General features: G+C 49.2%; 2 protein-coding genes across 3 annotated transcripts in view; both read left to right on the top strand.

The window, feature by feature from the left end:
• LOC119955876 (WD repeat-containing protein 38-like) overlaps window positions 1-10,533 on the top strand; it is a 51,443-nt gene extending 40,910 nt beyond the window's left edge. For both annotated transcript variants that reach the window (XM_038782523.1, XM_038782524.1), the window contains exons 7-9: window positions 6,346-6,495; window positions 6,578-6,625; window positions 10,345-10,533. In XM_038782523.1, coding sequence (XP_038638451.1) covers window positions 6,346-6,495; window positions 6,578-6,625; window positions 10,345-10,491 — 345 coding nt within the window. In that variant the 3' untranslated portion in view covers window positions 10,492-10,533. The remainder of the gene's footprint in view (window positions 1-6,345; window positions 6,496-6,577; window positions 6,626-10,344) is intronic.
• Window positions 10,534-21,248: 10,715 nt separating this feature from the next.
• The window catches only part of LOC119955875 (WD repeat-containing protein 38-like), a 28,018-nt gene continuing 26,895 nt past the window's right edge, over window positions 21,249-22,371 (top strand). The window contains exon 1 of the mRNA XM_038782522.1: window positions 21,249-21,275. The gene's annotated coding sequence lies outside the window, so the exon portion shown is untranslated. The remainder of the gene's footprint in view (window positions 21,276-22,371) is intronic.

Below are 22,371 nucleotides of genomic sequence, written 5' to 3'. Positions count from 1 at the left end.
TCCCCCCATGCCGCAACCCACTCCCCCGATGCCGCAACCACCCGATGCCGCAACCCACCCCCGGATGGCCGCACCCCCCGATGGCCGCAACCCAGTCCCCCGATGGCCGCCAACCCCCCCGATGGGCCGCAACCCACTCCCCCGATGCCGCACCCACCCCCCCCGATGGCCGCAACCCACCCCCCCCATGCCGCAACCCACCCCCCCCATGCCGCAACCCCCCCCATGCTGCAACCCACCCCCCCCCAACCCACCCCCCCCCCCCCCCCCCCCCCATGCCGCAACCCACACCCGACACTGAACGGCGTCAACCATCATCAATGGTTGACGCCGTTTTAAATCAACTGTGATTTTCGCTGACGTGACCCGTGGCCACGTCGGCGGGACTTCGGCCCATCCGGGCCGGAGATTTAAGGTCAGTGCAAATAAAATGAAATCCCGCCGGCGCCAGCTGTTTTCACAGGCTGCTGGCGGGATTTGCACAACGCCGGTTTTTTACCGGCGGGAGAATTCGAAAACCTGCGGGAGCGGAAATAACGCCGCTTCCCGCCAATTCTCCGACCCTGCGTGGGGTCGGAGAATCCCGCCCAGAGAGAGAGAGACAGAGAGAGGGAGACCCGTCCGTCCTCTGGCTGAGAGCAGGGCTTTGGTGAGTATATTGCAATCTGCCTAAACCCAGGAATATTGCCTGGTTAGAATGCAGAGGGAAATGCTGGGATCCCGGGGTGGGAGATGTGTCTGGATTTGTCTATTTCAGCTTCAGCTGCTGCGATTTCAGGTCAGTTTCACAACAACAGGAAAAACACGCGGAGAGAGAGGGAAAAACTTTTGGCAAAGTTTCTGGGTTCTGCCTTTATAATTCACAGCGCAGAAAGGGTTCTGCTCTGTGAATTATCATGGCATCTTTTCTAATCCTGGGGAGAAACAACCTTTTGAAGAGTCTGAGGAAATAAGCAGGAATTTGGATTAATTCTGCCTCCCCACCCCTTGGGCCTCTTTCTCCTCCCTCCCCCTTTCTCCTCCCTCCCCCTTTCTCCTCTCTCCCCCTTTCTCCTCTCTCCCCCGCCGGTACTCTCTCCCCCCCCCCCCCCCCCCACCACCCCACAAACGCCGGTACTCTCTCCCCCCCCTCACCACCACCACCCCCACTTCACAAACGCCGGTACTCTCCTCCCCCCCCTCACCACCACCACACACACAACGGCGGTGGTTATTGCTTCCACCCCTCACCCACCACACCCACAAACGCCGGTATATCCCCCTCCCACACAACGCGGTACTCCCCCACCCCCACACAAAACGCCGGTACTCCCCCCTCCCACACAAACGTCCGGTACTCTCTCCCTCCGCCACACACAATAAACGCCGGTACTCTCACCCACCCCACACACAAACGCCGGGTACTCTCCCCACTACAACACAACAGCCTTGTTACTCTCTCCCCACCCACCAACCACCACCCCACAGACGCCAGGTAACTCTCCCCCCCCCCCCCCCCACACAAACAGCGGGTGAAACTGACGCGTATCGCGTCAGTCTGCTGCTGGCCCTTTCGGAAACGGAGATTTAGGGCCTAAAAGCAGGCCGCGACGTCGGAGCCACCGGCGCCGCTTTTGCCCGCCAGAAATGGGCGTCACGTAGGTCCCCGGTGAATTTCGACCCTTTTTTCCCAGGACCCATTTTTACCAACTGGCTGACCTTGTTAACACACCATTTTTGTTTACCTTTAAAGTGAAAGGTGAGCCTGCTTGGTCCTCAAGTTCTCACTCCAATCAGGTTACAAGATTCAAAGAACAAACAGTACAGCACAGGAACAGGCCCTTCGGTCTCCAAGCCTGTGCCAATCATGATGCCTGTCTAAACTAAAAATTTCTGCAATTCCAGTGCCCGTATCCCTCTATTCCTATTTATGTATTTGTCAAGATGCCTCTTAAACGTTGCCATTGTATCTGCTTCCACCACCTCCCCCTGGAGGCGCTTTCCGGGCACTCATCACCCTGTGTGTAAAAGACTTGCCTCCGCATCTCCTCTAAACTTTGCCCCTCGCAACTTTATGTCCTTTAGTCATTGACTTTTCCAATCTTGGAGAAAGCATTTGACTACCCACTCTGTCCATGTCACTCATAATTTTGTAAACCTGTAACAGGTCGTCCCTCAACCTTCTTTGCTCCAGTGAAAACAATCCAATTTTACCCGACCTCTCTTCATAGCTAATGCCCTCCAGACCAGGCAACATCCTGATAAACCTCGTCAGTACCCTCTCCAAAGCCTCCATATCCTTCTGGTAGTCTGGCGACCAGAACTATCTGCAATATTCTAAGTGTAGCCTAACTAAGGTTCTCTACAGCTGCAGCATAACTTGCCAATTTTTATACTCAGTGCCCCTACTGATGAAGATAAGTAGGCTGTTTGTCTTTTTGACTACCTTATCCACCTGCATTGCCACTTTCGGTGATCTGTGGATCTTACACCCAGATCGCTCTGACTGTCAATACTCCAAAGGGTTCTGCCATTTACTGTATAATTCCCCTGTATTAGACCTTCCAAAATACATTACCACACATTTGTTGTCCAATATCTATTTTTGCCTCTCTCTTACCTTTTATATATTGAAAAAAAAACTCTTCCTTTTTTTAAATATTATTAGATAGGTTACACTTATATTTCATCTTCTCCCCACTTATTGCGTTTTAAGTTGTCCTCTGCTCGCTTTTATAGGCTTCCCAATTCTCTGGCTTCCTTCCCACTAGTCCTCGCCACTTTGTATCCATTTTCTTTTGCTTTTCTGATGTCCTTGACTTCCCTCGCCGGCCATGGATGCCTTGTCCTCCCCTTAGCATGTTTCCTCCTCAGAACACAGAACACAGAACAGTACAGCACAGAACAGGCCCGTCAGCCCTCGATGTTGTGCCGAGCCATGATCACCCTACTCAAACCCACGTATCCACCCTATCCCCGTAACCCAACAACCCCCCCCCCCCCCAACCTTACTTTTTAGGACACTACGGGCAATTTAGCATGGCCAATCCACCTAACCCGCACATCTTTGGACTGTGGGAGGAAACCGGAGCACCCGGAGGAAACCCACGCACACACGGGGAGGACGTGCAGACTCTGCACAGACAGTGACCCAGCCGGGAATCGAACCTGGGACCCTGGAGCTGTGAAGCATTTATGCTAACCACCATGCTACCGTGCTGCCCATAAAAGGAGGCCATTCGGCCCATCAGGTTTTCACCGGCCCTTGGAAGGAGCATCCTACCTAAGCCCACACCTCCATCCCATCCCCGTATGCCAGCAACCCCACCTAACCTTTTTTGGACACGAGGGGCAATTTAGCTTTGTCAATCCACCTAACCTGCACATCTTTGCTGTGAGAGGAAACCGGAGCACCAGGAGAAAGTCCACGCAGACACGGGGAGAACGTGTAGACTCCGCACAGACTCCCCACATCTTCCTTGGAATGAATTTCTGTTGTGCCTCCCTAATAACCCCCAAAAGCCCCTGCCATTGCTATTCCACTGTCTTCCCTGCTAGGCCTCTTTTCCAATCAACTCTGGCTAGCTCCTCCCTCACATCTTTGCAGTTACCCTTATTTAATTGTAATACCGTTACATCGGATTCCAACTTCTCCCTCTCAAACTGCAGGGTAAATTCTATTATATTGTGGTCACTGCTCCCTCAGGGTTCCTTGACCTTAAAGTTGCCTAATCAAGTCTGCCTCATTACACATCACCAAATCCAGAATTGCCTGTTCCCTAGTGGGGTCTGTCACAAGCTGCTTCAAAAAACCATCTCTTTCCTTGGGATCCATGACCAACCTGATTTTCCCAGTCCACCTGCATACTGAAGTCACCCATGATTATTGTAATATTGCCTTTTTAAAATGCCTTTTCTATCTCCTGATTTATTTTCTGCCCAACACCCTGACTACTGCTTGGGGGCCTGCATTTAACTCCCATCAGGATCTTTTTACCTTTGCGATTCCTCAACTCTACCCACAGAGATTCTATGCTTTCTGATCCTATATCGCTCCTTGTTATCAATTGAACTTCATTCCTTGCTAACAATGCAACCCTGTCCCATTTGCCCATCTGCCTGTCCTTTCGATAGGACACATATCCTTGTATATTTAGATCCCAGCTGTGAATCCTTTGCAGCCACGTCTCTGTGATGTCCACAATATTGTACCGGCCAATTTTAATGTGCACAACAAACTCATTTACCTTGTTCCGTATACTGCACACATTTAGGTACAACACACTGAGTCCTGCATTGACCACCTCTCTTGTCACATTGATCACCATTTTTGCTCTGCCTGAGGATGATGTTGCTCTCATATTTTTGTTCTCCTTCAGTTATTACACCTTCTAAGCTAACACTGGTACCCACCCCCCCCTGCCATACCAGTTTAAATCCTCCCGAGTGACTCTAGCAAACCTCCCAGCCAGGATATTGGTGCCCCTCCCGTTTAGATGCAACCCATCCTTCTTGTTACAGATCCCACCTGACCCGGAAGAGATCCCAATGGTCCAGAAATCTGAAATCCTCCCTCCTACACCATCAGTTTAGCCATGTGTTTAGCTGCACTATCCTCCTATCTCTAGCCTCACTGGCACGTGGCACAGGGAGTAATCCTGAGATTACAATCCTAGAGGTCCTGCTTTTTAGTTTACTGCCTAACTCCCTGAACTCCTTCATTAGGACCTCATCACTCTTCCTGCCTATGTCATTAGTACCTATGTGCACTACAACCTCTGGCTGTTTGCCCTCCCCCTTCAGGATGTTCGTTCAGAGACATCCTTGACCCTGGCACCAGGGAGGTAACACACCATCCTGGAGACTCTTTCATATCCACAGAAGCATCTATCTGTGCCCCTTACTATAGAGTCCCCTATAACTATCGCTCTCCTGCACTTTGTCCCCCCCCCCCCCCCCCCCCTGCTGAGCAACAGAGCCAGTTGTGGTGCCTCTGTTCTGGCTGCTCTTGTTTGCCCCTGATAGGCTATCCCCACCAACAGTATCCAAAATGGTATACCTGTTAGAGAGGGGGGACATCCGCAGGGGATTCCTGCACTGACAGCCTGCCCTTTCTAGCGGTCAGCCATCTGTCTGCCTGCACCTTGGGTGTGACCATATCTCTATAACTTCTATCTATGATGCTTTCCACCACCAGCATGCTTCTAAGTGCATCCAACTGCTGCTCCAACTGAACCATACGGTGAGGAGCTGGCATTGGTTACAGTTCCTACAGACAAAGTTGTCCGGAACGCTGGAAGTGTCATGGATCTCCCACATCTCACAGGTAGAGCACTGCACCCCGTTGAATAACATTTATGCACTTGTTAATTAATTCAAAAATATACTTAAAATTGTTATTAGATTAAGTTATAATTAACTATATGGCCTTGCTGCTCGATTTTTACTGTAACATTAAATGCTAAATACTAATCTCTGCCCTCAGGTTTAGTTACACCTCTACCTAGTTAATTAATTAGTTTTAATTAGTCTTTTCAGTGTAATTTATTTTGAAATTTTCAGATTCCCTACCAGCCAATCAGGTCACAGCTTTACTGTGACGTCACTTCAGTTCTTTCCTCCTAAAATTTGTCTTACCTTCCCAGGATGCTCTCTGGATCTCTCCCTACGGATATCTCTCCCTGCAAGTTATCAGTTACAAAGTCAGCAAAAAGAAAACAAAATGAAAGGGGAAAAGCACCTTCTCCCACTCTGCACTAAATTACCACACTGCTCCAATTTTCAATTCTCACTCGGTCTCTCTCGCTCAGGCTGTCTCCACTTCACGTGCGCAAAGTTGCTGAGTGTGCGCTTTGTGCCTCTCTCTTATATAGAACCTTGCTAAACTGAGATGACTCACACTAGTTAAGCTTCAAACAGAGGAATGCAATTTACACCTTTGCCTCTAATCAGGCTTCAGGTGATTGACAGATAACCGCCACTCAGCAATTAGGGTGGGGGCAGCTCCAGCTAACTAGGCCACTGAACATTTAACAACTGAAAAACAGGAAAATTAAATTCGCCACTTACCTCTTTAATTACCACACTGCTCCAAATTACCAAGCTTCATCCCTCACTCAGGCAGTCTCTACTTCACGTACGCATATAAAAGATATATGGCGTACTCAAAAATGATAATATATCCATTGGGTAATGCACTGAAGTTCCTTGTGTGTCCCATCCACATTAGGCCAGAGCTCTGATTAGGAGGTGGAATTAGAATATCAAATTACAAAATCCTGTGGAAGATTTGACATACATAGATTTACAAATTAATATTCAAAACTCCAGTTCTGTCTGATGTAAATTATTCTAATTGTTTCACAGGCTTCGGGTTCCTGGGATAAGACTGTACGTGTGTGGGATCCGAGGAATGGCCGCCTGATCTTCCTTCTGCAGGAGCACACCGGTCGGGTGATGTCCCTTGCGTTCTCTCTGGATGCAATTCTGCTGGTGACAGTGGCAGGAGATGAAAGGGTGAATGTGAAGGGATTCATTTAAATTGGAATTCTTGTTTTCCATAGCCTGCCAGGCGACTCATTCTCATCTGTTCTCCTAGATTCGTGTGTGGGATTGTGAAGATGGGGAATGCAAGAAGATCCTGAAGGTGATACACCCAAAAATCTTCATTGTATCTAGTTGATCTGAGCAGTTTCACTCTCCCGGATATTCAAAGGCCAGTTTAACCCCATTACAAATATATTTTTGGAAAAGCATTTGAAATGTAGGAAGCAATCTACCGGCATCGCCACGCCTGACATGAATCTGAGCAAGCCGTTGCAGTTGAGGCCGAAATGGGGAACCACACCGGGTTCGGAGTGGGGGAGGGGAAAATAGGCATGGTCGGGGGGGGGGGGGGGGGGCAGTCATTGATGGCATGTTGCATTTGGTCTGGCGGGGGGGGGGGGGGGAGGGGGGGGTCGCAGCACTGCATCTACGTGTCCTTCATGCCCCCTCCCCCGAATTGTATATATCCATAATGGGGCAGCTTCCCAGTGAACACCCCCATGACAGAGCCCCATCCGTGGTAATATGTTGAAGATCACTTTAACTCCCACTGACCGTGGCGACCACTGGCCGTCCAGCTGAAGGCTATTGCTGATAGGGATTGGCAATTCTAGTAATGCGAGCACTTCACAGCTCCCAACTGGATTCCTGTGGGTAGGTGTGCCATGAAACTTAATGCCGAGCATCCCTATCAGACTGTGAGGCCCGGCCACTTTGCCTGAACTCCGGAGGCATCAACATTACAGAGGCAGCAGCCAATATTCTAACACCCAAGAGCTGGCCCACAGCACTGGGGACATCCCAAAGGTTGTGCGTATGGACCGAGATGGGAACCAGCGCCTGGTCCAGCAGGTGTCTGGGGTACGGGGCCTGGGGTTTGTTGCCGGGGCCCCTGGTGCAGCCGGGGATTTGTGTACAGGTGGTGTTGGGCGGCACCCTGAGAGATGGTGAGGGATGTGAGGGTGGGGGAGGCCTGGGGGACCCACGGGTCCGCAGTGGAAGCCGTAGCAGATTGTCTGTCCCACTCCCTCTCCAATTACTTACAGGGATCAATATGGAGGATATTGTTAACCCCGCGGAAGCTGCCCTCAGGGTGCTGCTGGCAGGCCAGGTCCAAGAGAAGATGGCGACAGCAGTGTTGACAGCAGCCTTGTCCCACGCACTGAGGACCCGGTCAACCATCAGGCCAGAGGGCGAGGCCGGCGATGGACCAAGGTGTACAGGCGTCACTGGTGTTTTGAACTGATGTCGGACAGCATGTGCCTCAGGAGGCTAGGCCCCAACAAGGCGATGGTGTGGCATCTGTGCCATGTCCTTGCAGATCTGGCACCACATGGAGGCGGAGGCTACCTGCCCCCGGTGGCTGTCGGGGTCACTGCAGCCCTGAACTTTTTTGCCTTGTGATCCTTCCAGGGCTTGACAGGGCTTGTGTGACATATCCCAACCAACAGCTCACAAGTGTGAAGCCACGCGTGCCCTTTTCCCGGGCAGCTGACTGCATAAACTTTGACGTGGACCAAGCACAACAAGATTCCCAGGCAGCAGGAGTCTCCACCATTGTGGACGCCCAGGTCCAGGGGGCAGTAGATGGCGTGCATGTTGCCTTTCTCGCACTGGCCCATCGGGAGCACCCTTCATTAACAAGACAGGACTCCACTCCTGAAGTCCAACTTGTGTGCGACCACCACCTGAAGTTCATGCATGTGTTTGAACGCTTCGCTGGGTGCATGCACAGCAGCTACATCCTGGGCCAGTCGGAGATCCCCGGCATCTTCGAGGTACACCCCAGAGTAAATTGTTGGCTCTTGGGGGATAAGGGGTAAACAATTAGGACCTGGCTAATGATGTCAGTACGGAGGCTGGTGGCCGATGCGGAGACCCGATATAACGTGGCCCATTTAGCCTCGCAGGCTGTCATTGAAAGGTGCATCTGACTGTTGAGACTGCGGTTCCGATGCCTCGATTGCCATGGTCGTGCATTGCAGTACACCCCCCCGGATGGTTGCCCATTTTGTTGTGGTCTACTGTGCCCTCCACAACCTGGCACAGCAGCAGGGCGACGTGCTGAAGGCGGTGGAGGAGGAACATGCGCCCACCTCTCAAGAGGAGTCAGACCAGGAGAAGCTGGAGGACAAGCCTGGGGAGGACCCGCAGGAGCGGCGGGAGAACAGGGGACAGCGGTGAACGTTGGCATGCCCCTTATCCTTGCCCACTTCTCATAGAATGTTGCTTCGTCCATCATTATACCTCCTCTCCCCATCCCACCTACCGTCCCCCCCACAACCATCCCTCCCTTCCGCCATCCCCCCATCGCCTGTTCCACCCTTCCAGGGCCTGTGTTATATCAATCGAGGGTGATAGGCCTTTGTCAGCATGGTCAGTGAGTCAATATACAAGGCAGGAGGGTGATGATAACCCACTGTGAGCTGGGCTCTGGTGCTCCTCAATCTATGCCATAGTCTGACACCCGTCTGTCTGCTGAGTGCATGCTCACCCATCACCTGCACGTGGTATCACTTGGTGGGGGGCAGGTCTAGTAGTAAGGAGCCCGGGGGGCTTGGGCGGTTGCAGGCTGGCCCACAGTGTGGAATAACGTGACGGAGGCTTCACATGTCTCGGTGTAGCGTGTTTTAATGGTGTACAAGTAGAACAGTGACCCCAACTGTCCCTAGCTTCTGTGCCATCCTGTTCTGCATGCTGACCCTGAGATATGCCGTCGTCAGGGGTGGACACGGGAAACTGGGCGGCCGCTTTCATCACCCCATAGGGAGGTTCTGGCTTGACCCTCCAGCACTCCCACCTCCTGATCGGTGTTTGTAAGGCCCTGGGAGTCACCTTGGGATGGATGGGCAGCTGGATTGAGCTCTGGATGCCCCTGCCTCATCTGGCTCTGCCAATGTGATGCCCCTCTGTGAGCTGGCCATGCTCTGCAGTGCCTCGCCAATGCCTCTGGGACACGGTCCTCAGCGACCAGGACGTGCACTGGAGCGCCTCGCCGATGTCCACCTGAGACTGGGACACGCTCTGCAGCACCTCAGAAAGGTCCACCTGTGTCAAGGACACGTCCCCCAGCGACTCCGATATGCTAACGAGACGCTCAGTCATGGCCGTCACTGGCTGAACCACACCTTGGACACCACCACTCATGCTGCTGATGTTCTGCTCCAGGCTTTCCATTGTGGTCACCACCCTAGCAGTGTTGGCCTCAGTGCCATGCATTATCAGCACGATCTCCTCCACCCTTAGCCTTTGGAACTCCTCCAATCGGCTATGGACCCGTTGGAATGTCGCTGACATCCCCCCTCTGAATCTCATGGTCGCATCCTATCGAGTGCATCAGTTCCGCGATAGCCTAGTCCAGTGATTCAGCATCTGGCTGGGACTCAGTTGGGTCCTGGGATCCTGCAGACCTCCGATGCCGTCTTCCCCGAACGACCCTGCCTCCACCTGATGTGCATCTGCAACTGAGTGATGCTCACCAGATTGTGTCCCAGAAGCCTGCCGACTACCTTTGCCCCCTGAGGTGTTGTCCCAGCGCTGGTAGAGGGCCGGGCTAACAGCTGTGACACCGCTCGCTACCGCACCCAGAATGAATTTGGCTAGGTCGCACCAGCAATCTGTATCTTGATTTGAGACTGATACAATAGAATCATCAATATTTAATAATTCACATTCCCCTTCCCCACTACCAGCAAAGTGAGTCAACCGTAAATCAGGAAATCTACTCAGAACAGATTTAATCATGTTAGCACTCAACTCTAATCTGATCAGTGAACTTTCAACTTTGAAGATTGATTATCCTTTTTTCTTTCTTTGTAGTGTGAATTGGCTTTCGTCTTTAGTTGTCAATTTTCACCTTCCAATACTCTCCTGACTGCAGGAACCTCAGATCATGTACTGACAATGACAACGACGCGTCAACATGCCCATCCAAATTCAAGAGATTTCAGAAGGAAACCTGATTAGTTTTAAATAATATTGTAATAATTATTCAAGCAAATAACTTTATTTAAAGATGCAATATGTATGATGACATTTGAATTAAATTATATTTTGTGTAAAGTGATTTAACTATAATTGTACAAACGACTATTTTTGGATGGAATAATGGGACGATTCCCCGGCCGCCTGGCGCTAATCCCACCATGTTGGGAGAATTGTGGGAGAGCCCCGAAACGGAATTTGAGCCAGGCGCAAATCAATTTCCGATTCTCCCAGCCTGCTCCAGCTGGTGTCATCAGGACCTCCCCCAGAAAGGGCGAGAATGTGATCACAACTAATTTTCATTCATTTTAACCTCATTAACGAGATTATAATTGAATGCAGAAGACTCCTGGTATTCACCCTTCACCCCCCCCCCCCCCCCCCCCAAACCAGGGGGTCATCACCTGCGTGCAAATCACTACTGGTCTCTACAAATGGGAACCAGGCACCATGGACACCGAAGGGGAGGAAGGATGCAAGAACCCCTCTCTACACTTACTTCCAGGGTGTTAAGGGAGCTCCTTTAGGGGAGGTGCGGGTCAGAGGATTGGGCTGGGCTACAGGGGTTGAGGTCAGGTGTCTTTCCGGGGGGGGGGGGGGGGGGGCAAGGTTATGTGACAAGTCTTCTCTCCTCAGTATTGATAACCTTTGATATCTCTCCCAGCATGTTAAATTCAAAAATCTGTCAGGTTAAGGTAAAAAGTCCTCCCTCTGAAACCTTGAAATCCTTTGCAGTCTCGCCCGGCATGTCAAATTCAAAGATCTGTCAGATTAAGATAAACGTCTTCCCTCTGATGTGTTGGAAGTCTTTGAAGTGCATTTTTCACATTTAGTTTCATTCCCCTTTCACTTTTTCAAGCCTCTGGGTATGCTGCTAATTCCGAAAGCTTTGAACGACATTGTTTACATTCAATTTCATGGTCTATTACTTTTTACAAGCCTCTTAATTGGCAGTTTCAGGCTATTTCAAAGGAGGGTTTAGCTTTATTTGTTTTTATAGTTCTTCATGGTCCAGTAACTCTGAAGTGCTTCTTCTTTTGAGCAGGTGTTGTTTATAACTGCAATTTTTTCACAGAAGCGATTTCTTTGTTTTGAAGTGCTCTCTAGAAAGAGCAGGTGTTGTTTCTAGAGGTTTTTTTCTTTGTTCTGAAGTCCTTCCTACAAAGACCAAGTGCTCTGTCTGACATTTCTTCTCCTTGGATTTCCTATGTTCTAAAGTCCTGCCCAGAAAGACCAGGTGCTCTATCTGACTGCTTTTTTTCATAGTGGGTCTTTTTCAACCTCCTTATGCTGGAACAGCATGCCTGTACTGGAGATTATTTTTAGCCGTTGAAGAAGCTGGCACAACAAGAAATTAAAGTCCAAGTGTTCCTCAATCAGGACCTTCCACGATAATGCTACCATAAATCCCCAAGAGACGCCCCTCCTCCTCCATCCCTGCACGTGACAAAACCCTCTCCAGCAACGAGGATGGCAGCACCACAGGGAATGACGGAAAGATCTTTTTTGTGTATTTGCAAACCTGTAGATATCTAAATGTACCTGCCCGTGAAATCCCAATTTCTCCGACAACTCTTCCAAGCTCACAAATCACCCACAAATCTAAAACCAAATCCCTCATCCCTTCCGGCCCCTTCTCCTCCCATCCCCTAAATCCGACGTCCAATCTCGCCGACTCCATCCGCACCCACACAGCCTCAGGATCCCCACACCACACCAGAACCGTCTTCGCATTCGCCGCCCATATTGCCAAGCCCCCTGACTGTCGGTCCCTCTTAATGACCGTATTCTGAATCCCAGCTATTTTTGCTGCCCAAATAAAGGACAAAATTGATCACTCAATTCCCCTGAAGAAAAATCACTCAACTCCCCTGGCAGAAAAACCGGCAAACACTGGAACAATAACAGAGAACGTGGTAAAATATTCACCTTCGCCGACTGAATCCTGCCCGCTAATCACAGAGACTGTTTCAGCTCTGCAAATCAGCCTTGACCCTATTCACCAAGCTTGTAAAATTCAACTTACAAAGCCGGGCCCAATCCCAAGCTTCCTGCACTCCAAGATTCCTGAAATGAGAACCCGGAAAACAGAACGGCAACACCCCCAAATTGGTTCCCCTCTCCAGCGGACTGACCGAAAAACACTCATTTATCTCACAATTCAATTTGTACCCTGAAAAAATTCTAAAATGCTTCAACAGTGCCATGATATCAGCATTGTGCAGATCGGGCCCGTCACTGTGTGTGGCACGGTAGCACAGTGGTTAGCACTGATACTTCACAGCGCCATTGTCCCAGGTTTGATTCTGGCTTGGGACATTGCCTGTGCGGCGTCTGCACGATCTCCCCGTGTCTGCGTGGGTTTCCTCCAGGTGCTCTGGTTTCCTCCCGCAAGTCCCGAAAGACGTGCTGTTCGGTGAATTGGACATTCTGAATTCTCCCTCCGTGTACCCGAACAGGCGCTGGAATGTGGCGACTGGGGGCTTTTCACAGTAACGTTCCTGCAGTGTTAATGTAAGCTTACTGTGACAATAAAGATTATTATTATTACATACAAAAGAAGATCATCAATGTACAAGTACCGATCAAAGACCCTCAGGGCAATGGCCAAAGGCCCCATTCCAAATGCAATCAAGAGGGGGGACATGGGGACCCCTGCCTCATTCCCCATGTGCAGCTGAAAATATCCCGAACACTCATTATTTGTACGGCCACTAGCCTTAGTTGCCTTATATAACAACCGAACCCATGACACAAATGTAGGCCCTATCCCAAACCGTCCAGCACCGCAAACAACTACCCCCATTCTACCCTATGAAAAGCTTTGCAATGCCACAATAACTTCCAGCTCCCTCCCTTCCGATTGGGACAACACCACATTTAAAAGCCGCCACAGATTAGACAACAAACGCATATCCTTTACAAACCCCGTCTGATCCTCCCCAATCACCCGAGGGGACTTTTCCAACCTCAACGCTGGAACCTTGGCCAAAATCTTAGCATCGACATTTAATAAGGAAATTGGTCAGTATGGCCCACACTCCACCAGGTCCTTATCCTTTTTTACCAGAAGCCAGATGGACGCTTGTATTATTGTCTCAGGAAAATTCTCGCACGCCTCACTGGGCCCCCCAAATCTCAAACATTCCACATAACTAATCGAATCGGGGTCTCACCCCCCACTCCCCCCCCCCCCCCCACTCCCCAAGTCAGCCATTTCTACCGTGAGGGATTATCCCCTCCATCTACCATATTCCTGAAACCAGAGCCCACCCAAAATGGCACCCAACCCCGCCCAAAGGATGGGACAAGAAGTAACCCCCATCGCCATCATCAATCTGCCGCTATCCCAGAAATCGCCCAGCCACTTCCTCTCGATCCAACATCTCTCTCCTCTAAAACCCCCCCCCCCCCCCCCCCACCACCACCATTAACATCTTCCAGGCTTATTGAAACCTGCCTAAACAGGCCCAGCAAGCTGCAGCACCCCCCACAATGCTCCCATTCACTCCCATTCAGGCGGCTAGCGACGTTGCCCTCCTGCCCCCCCCCACCCCGCCAGAGCCCACTTCCCATAGCTAAACAGCAAAAGGAAGAAACCAAAATCCAAACCACCAAACCCAAAAGCCGAAAATGCCCCACCCACTCCTTCAACCCTGAAACTATCAAACATCCCTCCCCTTCCCCCGAGCCATAAACGCCCTCAAAAATCAAACAACAACCAAATAAAAAAGGGAAGAAAAAGATAAGAAACAAAACACACAATTTTACAATAACGTCCCCATACAAACCTGTCCCAACTACCACCCCCTCAGGCAACCCCACCTTCCTAAGGTTCTGCCGCCTCGACCTATTCTCCAGGTCCTTGACCTGAGCCCTCAGGCCCTTGTTCCTGCCTTCCACCCTCTGCAGTTCAACATTCAACCAGGCCAACTGGTCACTGTGTCATGACAGCATCTCTTCCACCCCTTCAGCATTTTACCATGCTGGAAACATCTGAGAAAAGTACTCAGTCGGCTTTGGACCTTCAACCCCCTCCTACAACCCCACGATTCTGAGATTCCATACCTCGACCTATTCTCCAAGTCATCCACCTTTGCCCTCAGAGTCTTGTTCCTGTCCTCCATTAGCAACATCTCAGCTTCCAATGAATGATTCAATCACCATGCCGTGACAAGGCTGTCTTCACAGCCTCTGAGATATTTTCCAGCTTTTCCCGAATTGGCCCAAGTGCTTCTTCCTCAATTGATCGCTTAAGGGTTTTCATCATCACCTTGCCCTGCACCTCAAAATGCTTTACAAACTGTTTCTCAAACTCCTGTCCCATCATCTCAGTCAGAGTTTCCACCATGATATGAACAGCCACACCCAAGGCCGGGTCCACCGCCTTCCCTCCTGTCGGGCTTTCTGGCTTAATTGAAGGACTGTTCCCCGGAATCCTCTCACCACCAATCTTCTTCATAGATTTCGATATATTTTCTAATGTTTTGGTAACCAAAATCTCCGGAAACTGAGTTAAAACGTCCAAAAACAGAAACCACACTAACAGCTACACTAACAGAGAGACCTTCTCCCATCTGTGGCCACTGGAAATCCGTGTTTGTATAGAGTTGGTGACAATTCAATTGATACAGGTTGGCTCCGGGTGCAGGGCTGGCAGGAGAGGGGGGGGGGGGGGGGGGGGGGGGGGGTTCTTCCCTTCTTTTTACATATTTGTATTGGCTTTTGTATTAAGGGGACTGGGGGGGGGGGGGGGGGTGTTGGACACTTTTGGATGGTGAAAGGTGGGGGACTTTTTGGTTTTGGTTAGGGGTCTGGCTTTTCTCCTGGTTGGTTTATTTGGGCAGGGTGGGCTCTGGCAGGGAGGCTGCCTTGCTAACCGAATGGGATTGGTTAGTTAATGGGAGTGAGGTGGGGAGGGACTGTGGCTTACGGAACCTGTTTAGGCAGGTACGGTTGAGCTTAGAAGGCGTGAGAGGTGGGGAGAAGGGGCGGAGGAGAGAGGCAGCAGTTCGTGGGAAGTGGTCGGGGGAGTTCTGGGATGGGGAGGGGAGGAGAGTTAGAATGCTCACGGTGACTGGGGGTAGGTGTCTGCTTGTTCCACTCTCTCTAAAACACAGAGAGCAATTCAAAACGGACGTGTACTGTGGCTGGCAAAATGCATGGTGGACAGGATGAATGTTGCCAAAGATCCATGGAACTGCAGGATACACAAGAGATAGGAGGAGGTTGGGTATGAGGCTCAAAGCCAAGTGAGTAAATAGTCTGAGGCAGGAGGGGGATGAACTCAGAAGGGGAAGGAGGGGAGTACACAAATAGACTTTTCAGATCAGAATTCTAGGAAGAAAAATTATAATTTTGTTTCAATCTTTGCCACTGTTGTATCAGAATGGCACAAAATTCTTCACTTAAGCAGCGTGTGACCCTGAGATATGGAGATTGTGGCGAACTAGCTATAAATAGTGAAAGAACTGAAACATTTGGGAAGGAGGCAGGATTTGCAATTTGCAAAGGCCCAAATCTATGGTAGGGTAGCTGCTGTTTGGGTTTTCAACCCTCCAACTTTGGATGGACAATTGATCTCCCAGTGCAATGAATGAGGGAAATAGTTTTATATGATATTTTATATTTGGTCGTAGAAATGTTATTTAAAAATTCTAGGTTCAAATACATACAGGCAGTATGTCTGATAAAGCTATGATTAAGGAGTTGTAAAGGTGAGATCATGATTGATTTTACTTGTTTACAAAGAGATGCCGAATGGAATATTGTTTATGTTTTTGAAAGTTCCCTGGGGTGTAGATAATTAATGAGCGATGATGTTTAGTCCTAGCTAAGCAGAGCATGGGACATCTTGGCGGTATACAAATGTAATTAATGGGAGGTACCTGGTCTGTCTGTGGTTTTGACAGTTTTGCTAAAGGATTTGATTTTGACAAGACAGAGGAGTTTCAGATTGTTCCCAAAAGGGTCTCCCTCAAAGGTCTGAACAGAAAACAGAAAGTAACCCTGATTGCAAACTTTATTTATGAGTGGATTTGAACTGTATTGGGTTGCTTTGTTGGAATATATACAGTGGTAGGTGTAGATAGTGAGTTAAGGTTTTTTCTTGTATTTAGGAACTATATAATTATTAATTGTAAAGCTATTTCTTTGATGTTAATATCGTTAATTCTGTGTCTAAATTAATTTTGTTTTGACATAAAAGATACCTATTGGTTAGAGCCATCACTCCTGAGATGAAGCATCCTTTCCACAGTTTAACAAATAGTAAATTGTTTGGGGTTCTTTTCCTGCCTAACACCAGGCACTTCTGCTGGTGACTGTTGAGAAACTGAGTTGTGTCCTACTGGTCTCTATGCTATTCTGATGATAACACTTTGTTACTGCTCATGAGGATGATACCATCAGGTGCAACAAAATATCTGGAAATATTGGGGGATGGAGAGAAAGGAAAAAGCCCTGAGAGAGGAACACAATCTCAGTGGGCTAGACAGCTGGTTTGTGATGCAGAACAGGGCCAGCAGCGTGGGTTCAATTCCCGTACCAGCTGAGAATTCTGAATTCTCCCTCTGTGTACCCAAAGCCGGAATGTGGCGACGAGGACTGTTCACAGCAACTTCATTGCAGTGTTAATGTAAGCCTACTTGTGACAATAAAGATGACTTATTTTGATTTCAAGAATAGTATCGGTGTCACACAAATTTGCTGTGTTGCCAATGCTAGATGGCATTTTGCTGAGGGCGGCAGTGTGGGTGTTGAGAGCGAACACCGGAGTATTCAGAATAGGCAAGTCGTGATGTCAGTCAGTACGTAACGCTGATCTGCCAGCAGCACTGTCATTTCCAAACTCACCCCTCCAGCTCCTGATCTCTCAATCTTGCAGAGCTGAATCTGCAGCATCAGGAAGGACTCCTCAACAGTACTATTTAATGTGATTATCAACTACTTTAGGTTTGATGTTGATTGATTTCTACTGGCTCTGTCTGAGTTTGTGGAAGGGCCAAGACTTTTCTCGAGCAACCTGAAGCTGTTGAAGTTGACAGGGAGGATTGCTGCACATGGTGTAGGCCTTAGTTCTCACTTGCTCCAACTCATATGTGCTGCAGCTTTTTTCTCATTTATCCTGCAAAATGACAGAGAGATTGACCAGAGGTAACATAGAGGAGGAAAAGTCAATGGAAGAGGGAGGAGCAGCAGGGGGGAGGGGAAGAACTCTCAGCAGGGCCTTCACCTACCCATGGGCCAGAACTTCCCAGCCATTCACGCTTGTAGGATCTCCATCTCAACTCCACCCTCAGCCCCACCCTTGGGTCCACCCCCCACCGCCACTCTCATCCGTACCCTCCGCTCCACACCCGCAGCAATACCTACAGCCCCACCCTCAGCTCTGCTCTGAGCCCTGCCTTCAGCTCTACTCTCAGCCCCGCACTGCATGATGCAGCCACACGCAAATGTGGCCATCAGGATTAGGATGATGTTGGGCACATTTTCCCCCCTTTATATGGAGGTTTGTACATTGTATCCCTTTGAATGGGGTCCATTTTTGTCCCCGAGATGAACCAGAAAATGGTTTGGTTATCGCTGCAGTGAAGGAGTGGGGAATGGGTCAGATCTGTGCCACGTACAGCAATGCCGGGAGTGCCTCGAGCCTGATGACCAGGTTCGTATCTGCAATGAAGAGGGAGCGTCGCTCCCACAAACCCAACTTTTGGTTCATGATACCTACTCGCTTATTCCAGTTTTTAGTGCATGCCCTGGTCCCTCTGAATGATATCCCCAGCACCGCCTGACCTGATGGTGAAGGGGACAAGGGAATGGCAGCCGGCCCAGTTCCCAAAGAACATGGCCTCGCTCTTGCTGCGATTGGTCCAAAATCAGATATATCGCAAATGCTGCAGCCACCTGCAGTTGAGTGTGAGGCAATCCCAGAGGTGCCGGAGAATGTTCTGGGATGCGGATAGCTGCTCAGTGAAGTTTGCAAAGACAGGGAGGCAACCTCATGCCGGTAGCATTATCGGTGACAGTGGCCCTAAACCTCTTTATCGGTGCTCGACTGGGGACTTGCCAGCATCCTTCACTATCTGTCGCTGCTGCCTCATGCTGCTCCTGGCCTTGGACCGCCCTGCACTGGGCCCCCCTCAGCTGGACAATAGTCAGGAGAAGGGTAGGGTTATTTTGTGCCTTCATTGTTATGCCGGGGGTGATCGGTGCACAAATTGCAGTGATCCATCTAATGAGCATAGTTTCCCTCCAACCCATTTCAGCCATTGGAAAGCCCTGCACCCAGTATCAGGAACTCTTCCCAACCAACCCCCCCTTCCACCACACCCAGCCCACCATGATGCAGGCCATCCTGGGGGGCCGCAGGTGAATGGTCTGGTTCATACATCCAAGTGCCTGGAGACATGCTGCATTGATCATTTGAAAATTGTACGCGCTGCAGCAAAGGTACACAGGTGGTGGACTGAGAGAATGTTTGAGGTGATGGAAGTACCAATCAAGTGGGCTGCTTTGTCCTGCCTGGATGGTGTGCAGTTCCAGAGTGTTATTGGCACTGCACTTAAACCCGGCAAGTGGAGAGTAGTCCACACCTCTGACTTGTGCTGAGGAAGGTAATGGAAAGCACTTGGGGAATCCAGAGGTTAGTTATTCGCTGCAGAATACCCAGCCTCTGATCTTCTCTTTTAGTCATAATATTTATGAATCCAGCAAAGCTTCAGCCTGATGGTGACACCCCAGGAGGTTGATGGGATTTGGCAATGGTAATGGGGTTTGAAAATTAGGGGCAAATTGCTCATTCTCCTTTCTTGGGTGGTGATCACCTGGCACTTACAATCATAGAATTTACAGTGCAGAAGGAGGCCATTTGGCCCACTGAGAACCCTTGGGAACAACACCCTACTTAAGTCCATGCCTCCACCTCATTGCCACTAAGGGGCAATTTTATCATGGCCAGTCCACCTAACCTGCACATCTTTGGACTTGTAGGTGGAAACCGGAGCACCCGGAGGAAACTCACACAGACACGGTGAGAAAGTGCAAACTCCTCACAGACAGCCACCTGAGGCCGGAATTGAACTTGACACAGATAGAGGTTTAGCTGATTGGCAGAAGGCAGAGAGTGGGGGTAAAGGGGTCTTTTTCAGGATGGCAGCCGGTAACTAGTGGTGCGCCTCAGTGGTCTGTGCTGGGACCACAACTTTTCACAATATACATTAATGACCTGGAAGAAGGAATTCAAGGCACTGTTGCTAAGTTTAGCGGATGATACAAAGATCTGTAGAGGGACACGAAGTATTGAGGAAGCAGTGAGCTGCAGAAGACTTGGACAGGCTAGGAGAGTGGGCAAAGAAGTGGCAGATGGAATAAAATGTGGAAAAGTGGGAGGTTATGCACTTTGGATGGAGGATTGGAGGTATAGACTATTTTCTAAATGGGAAAATATTTAGCAAATCAGAAGCACAAAGGGACTTGGGAGTCTTTGTTCAATTTCTCTTAAGGTTAACTTGCAGGTTCAGTCGGCATTTAGGAAGGCAAATGCAATGTTAGCATTCATGTCGAGAGGGCTAAAATAGCAGGGATGTACTTCTGACGCTGTACAAGGCTCTGGTCAGACCCCATTTGGAGTATCGTGAGCAGTTTTGGGCCCCATATCTAAGGAAGGATGTGCTGGCCTCGGAAAGGGTCCAGAGGAGGTTCACAAGAATGATCCCTGGAATGAAGAACTTGTCGTATGAGGAACGGTTGAGGACTCTGGGTCTCTACTCGTCGGAGTTTAGAAGGATAAGGGGGGATCTTATTGAAACTTACAGGATACTGCGAGGCCTGGATAGAGTGGACGTGGAGAAGATGTTTCCACTTGTAAGAAAAACTAGAACCAGAGGACACCATCTCAGACTAATGGGACGATCTTTCAAAACAGAGATGAGGAGGAATTTCTTCAGCCGGAGGGTGGGGAATCTGTGAACTCTGCCGCAGAAGGCTGTGGAGGCCAAATCACAGTGTCTTTAAGAGATAGCTAGGTTTTTGATTAATAAGGGGATCAGGGGTTATGGGGAGAAGGCAGGAGAATGGGGATGAGAAACATATCAGCCATGATTGAATGGCGGAGCAGACTTGATGGGCCGAGTGGCCTAATTCTGCTCCTAAGTCTTCTGGTTTTAATACCAGCCTGCAGAAATCACATCACATCCATTATACTGATGTGTATTGGAATCACAGCCACATGTATGTACCACAACATGAAAGTTGCTTGCCACTGAGTAAATCCAAGCCTGGATGTTGCTGAGATCCTGCTGCCTGTGGGCATGGACTGCTTCATTAGCTGAGGAATTGCGAATGCAACATCATAAATGAACACCCCACTTCTGATCTTATGACAGAGGGCAGGTCATTAATGAAGCAGCTGAAGATAGTTGAAGATAGCTAGATATGGCTCCAGTGGAGAGTGCCACCTGATATCCATTGATTTTCATTTTGGTCAGCCTCTTTAATGCCGCTCTCAGCCAAATGGTGCCTTGGTATGAAGGGCAGTCACTCTCAACTCACCCAATGTTTTACTCCAGCAGAAGCATTTAATTTGCACCATAAGATTATAACAGCTTTGAGAGTTCACATTCATCATATTGTTAGAAACCTGTGACATGAGTGGCTTCCAGTGACATCATATCTTATCACAGGCACCACCACTTGTGATATCATAATCACCATTGATCATTTTAGTTTGAAACTGAGTCCTTCAAGTACTACAACAAAGAAACAAGGTAATATAAGTTGACTACAGAAATTGTGGAACCTTTATAAAAATTAATGTTAATGACAGAATTAATGTGCGGTGATTAAAACATTGTCAACTTACCTCCAGGACCCAGAAATAAAAGCAAAAGATTTTAGAAGTACTTAGCAAGTCAGGAAGCATCCTGAGATGAATCAAAGTTAGCATTTCAGGTCAATGACCTTTCATCTGATGCAAACCGCACCCCCCTCCCCAGGACTGAGAACCGAATCCAGCCGAGAGAACTGAGAGCAATCTCTCTTCGCTGTGCTGATTGGAGCAATTCTACTTTTGATTTGACATTGCACCACACCACAAAATGGCCTGCAAATTGACAATCTCGTTCAACAATGGAGAGCACAGTGCTGGTCTGAGTTTGGGAGCAATGGGGGGGGGGGGTTTAATTCCACATCTACTAACCTCTGCTTCTACGCCCCCAACCGCACACCAACTTCTTGCTTTTTAAGACCATGATAATTGCTACGATGAGATGTGTCCTCTATTGCCTGATCCAGGTCAACATTCTAGATACGTGATCCAAATTACAGTGTGTCAGCAGCTATTAACAGGAGAACAATTCTCCAGCAGGGCTGATAGATTCTTAGCTCTTGCCGCTGCTCCCTTGCCTAGGGACATCAAGATGCCAATTTGCCCCGGCTGAAAGCAGCTGACTAGGGGGAAAGAATGATTTGTGCGGCTATATATATTGCCTGATTATTACTCAAAATATTTCCCAGACATTGATGGATTACTCTGAACTGCTGCTCCTATTTAACAAAACCTGGTGCAGATCAACAATCAGCCTGGGATTTTCTGATCTTGCTGCAAACTCTGTACCCTTGCTACCATCTCCGCCCCCCCCCCCCCCTCCCCCAGCCCCGTATGCCCATGCCTGTAACAGAATCTTCACAACCTTGTCATTCCATTTGATCCTGAACTGACTTTCTGACCCTGCATTCTCTCCATTACCCAGAGTTCCAGCTTTGTCATTTTGCCCATCCCTATCTCTGCTTCTGCCCTCATTCTGGACTCAGCCATCAAAGTTTTGTGAATGGAATATATTCGGGCAAATTAGATCCAACTGT

This window comes from Scyliorhinus canicula, chromosome 21 (assembly GCF_902713615.1).
Source record: "Scyliorhinus canicula chromosome 21, sScyCan1.1, whole genome shotgun sequence".
In the NCBI taxonomy this organism is placed as follows: Eukaryota; Metazoa; Chordata; class Chondrichthyes; order Carcharhiniformes; family Scyliorhinidae; genus Scyliorhinus; species Scyliorhinus canicula.
Note: the sequence above shows the minus strand (reverse complement) of the source record. Positions and strands in the feature narration are given on the sequence as shown.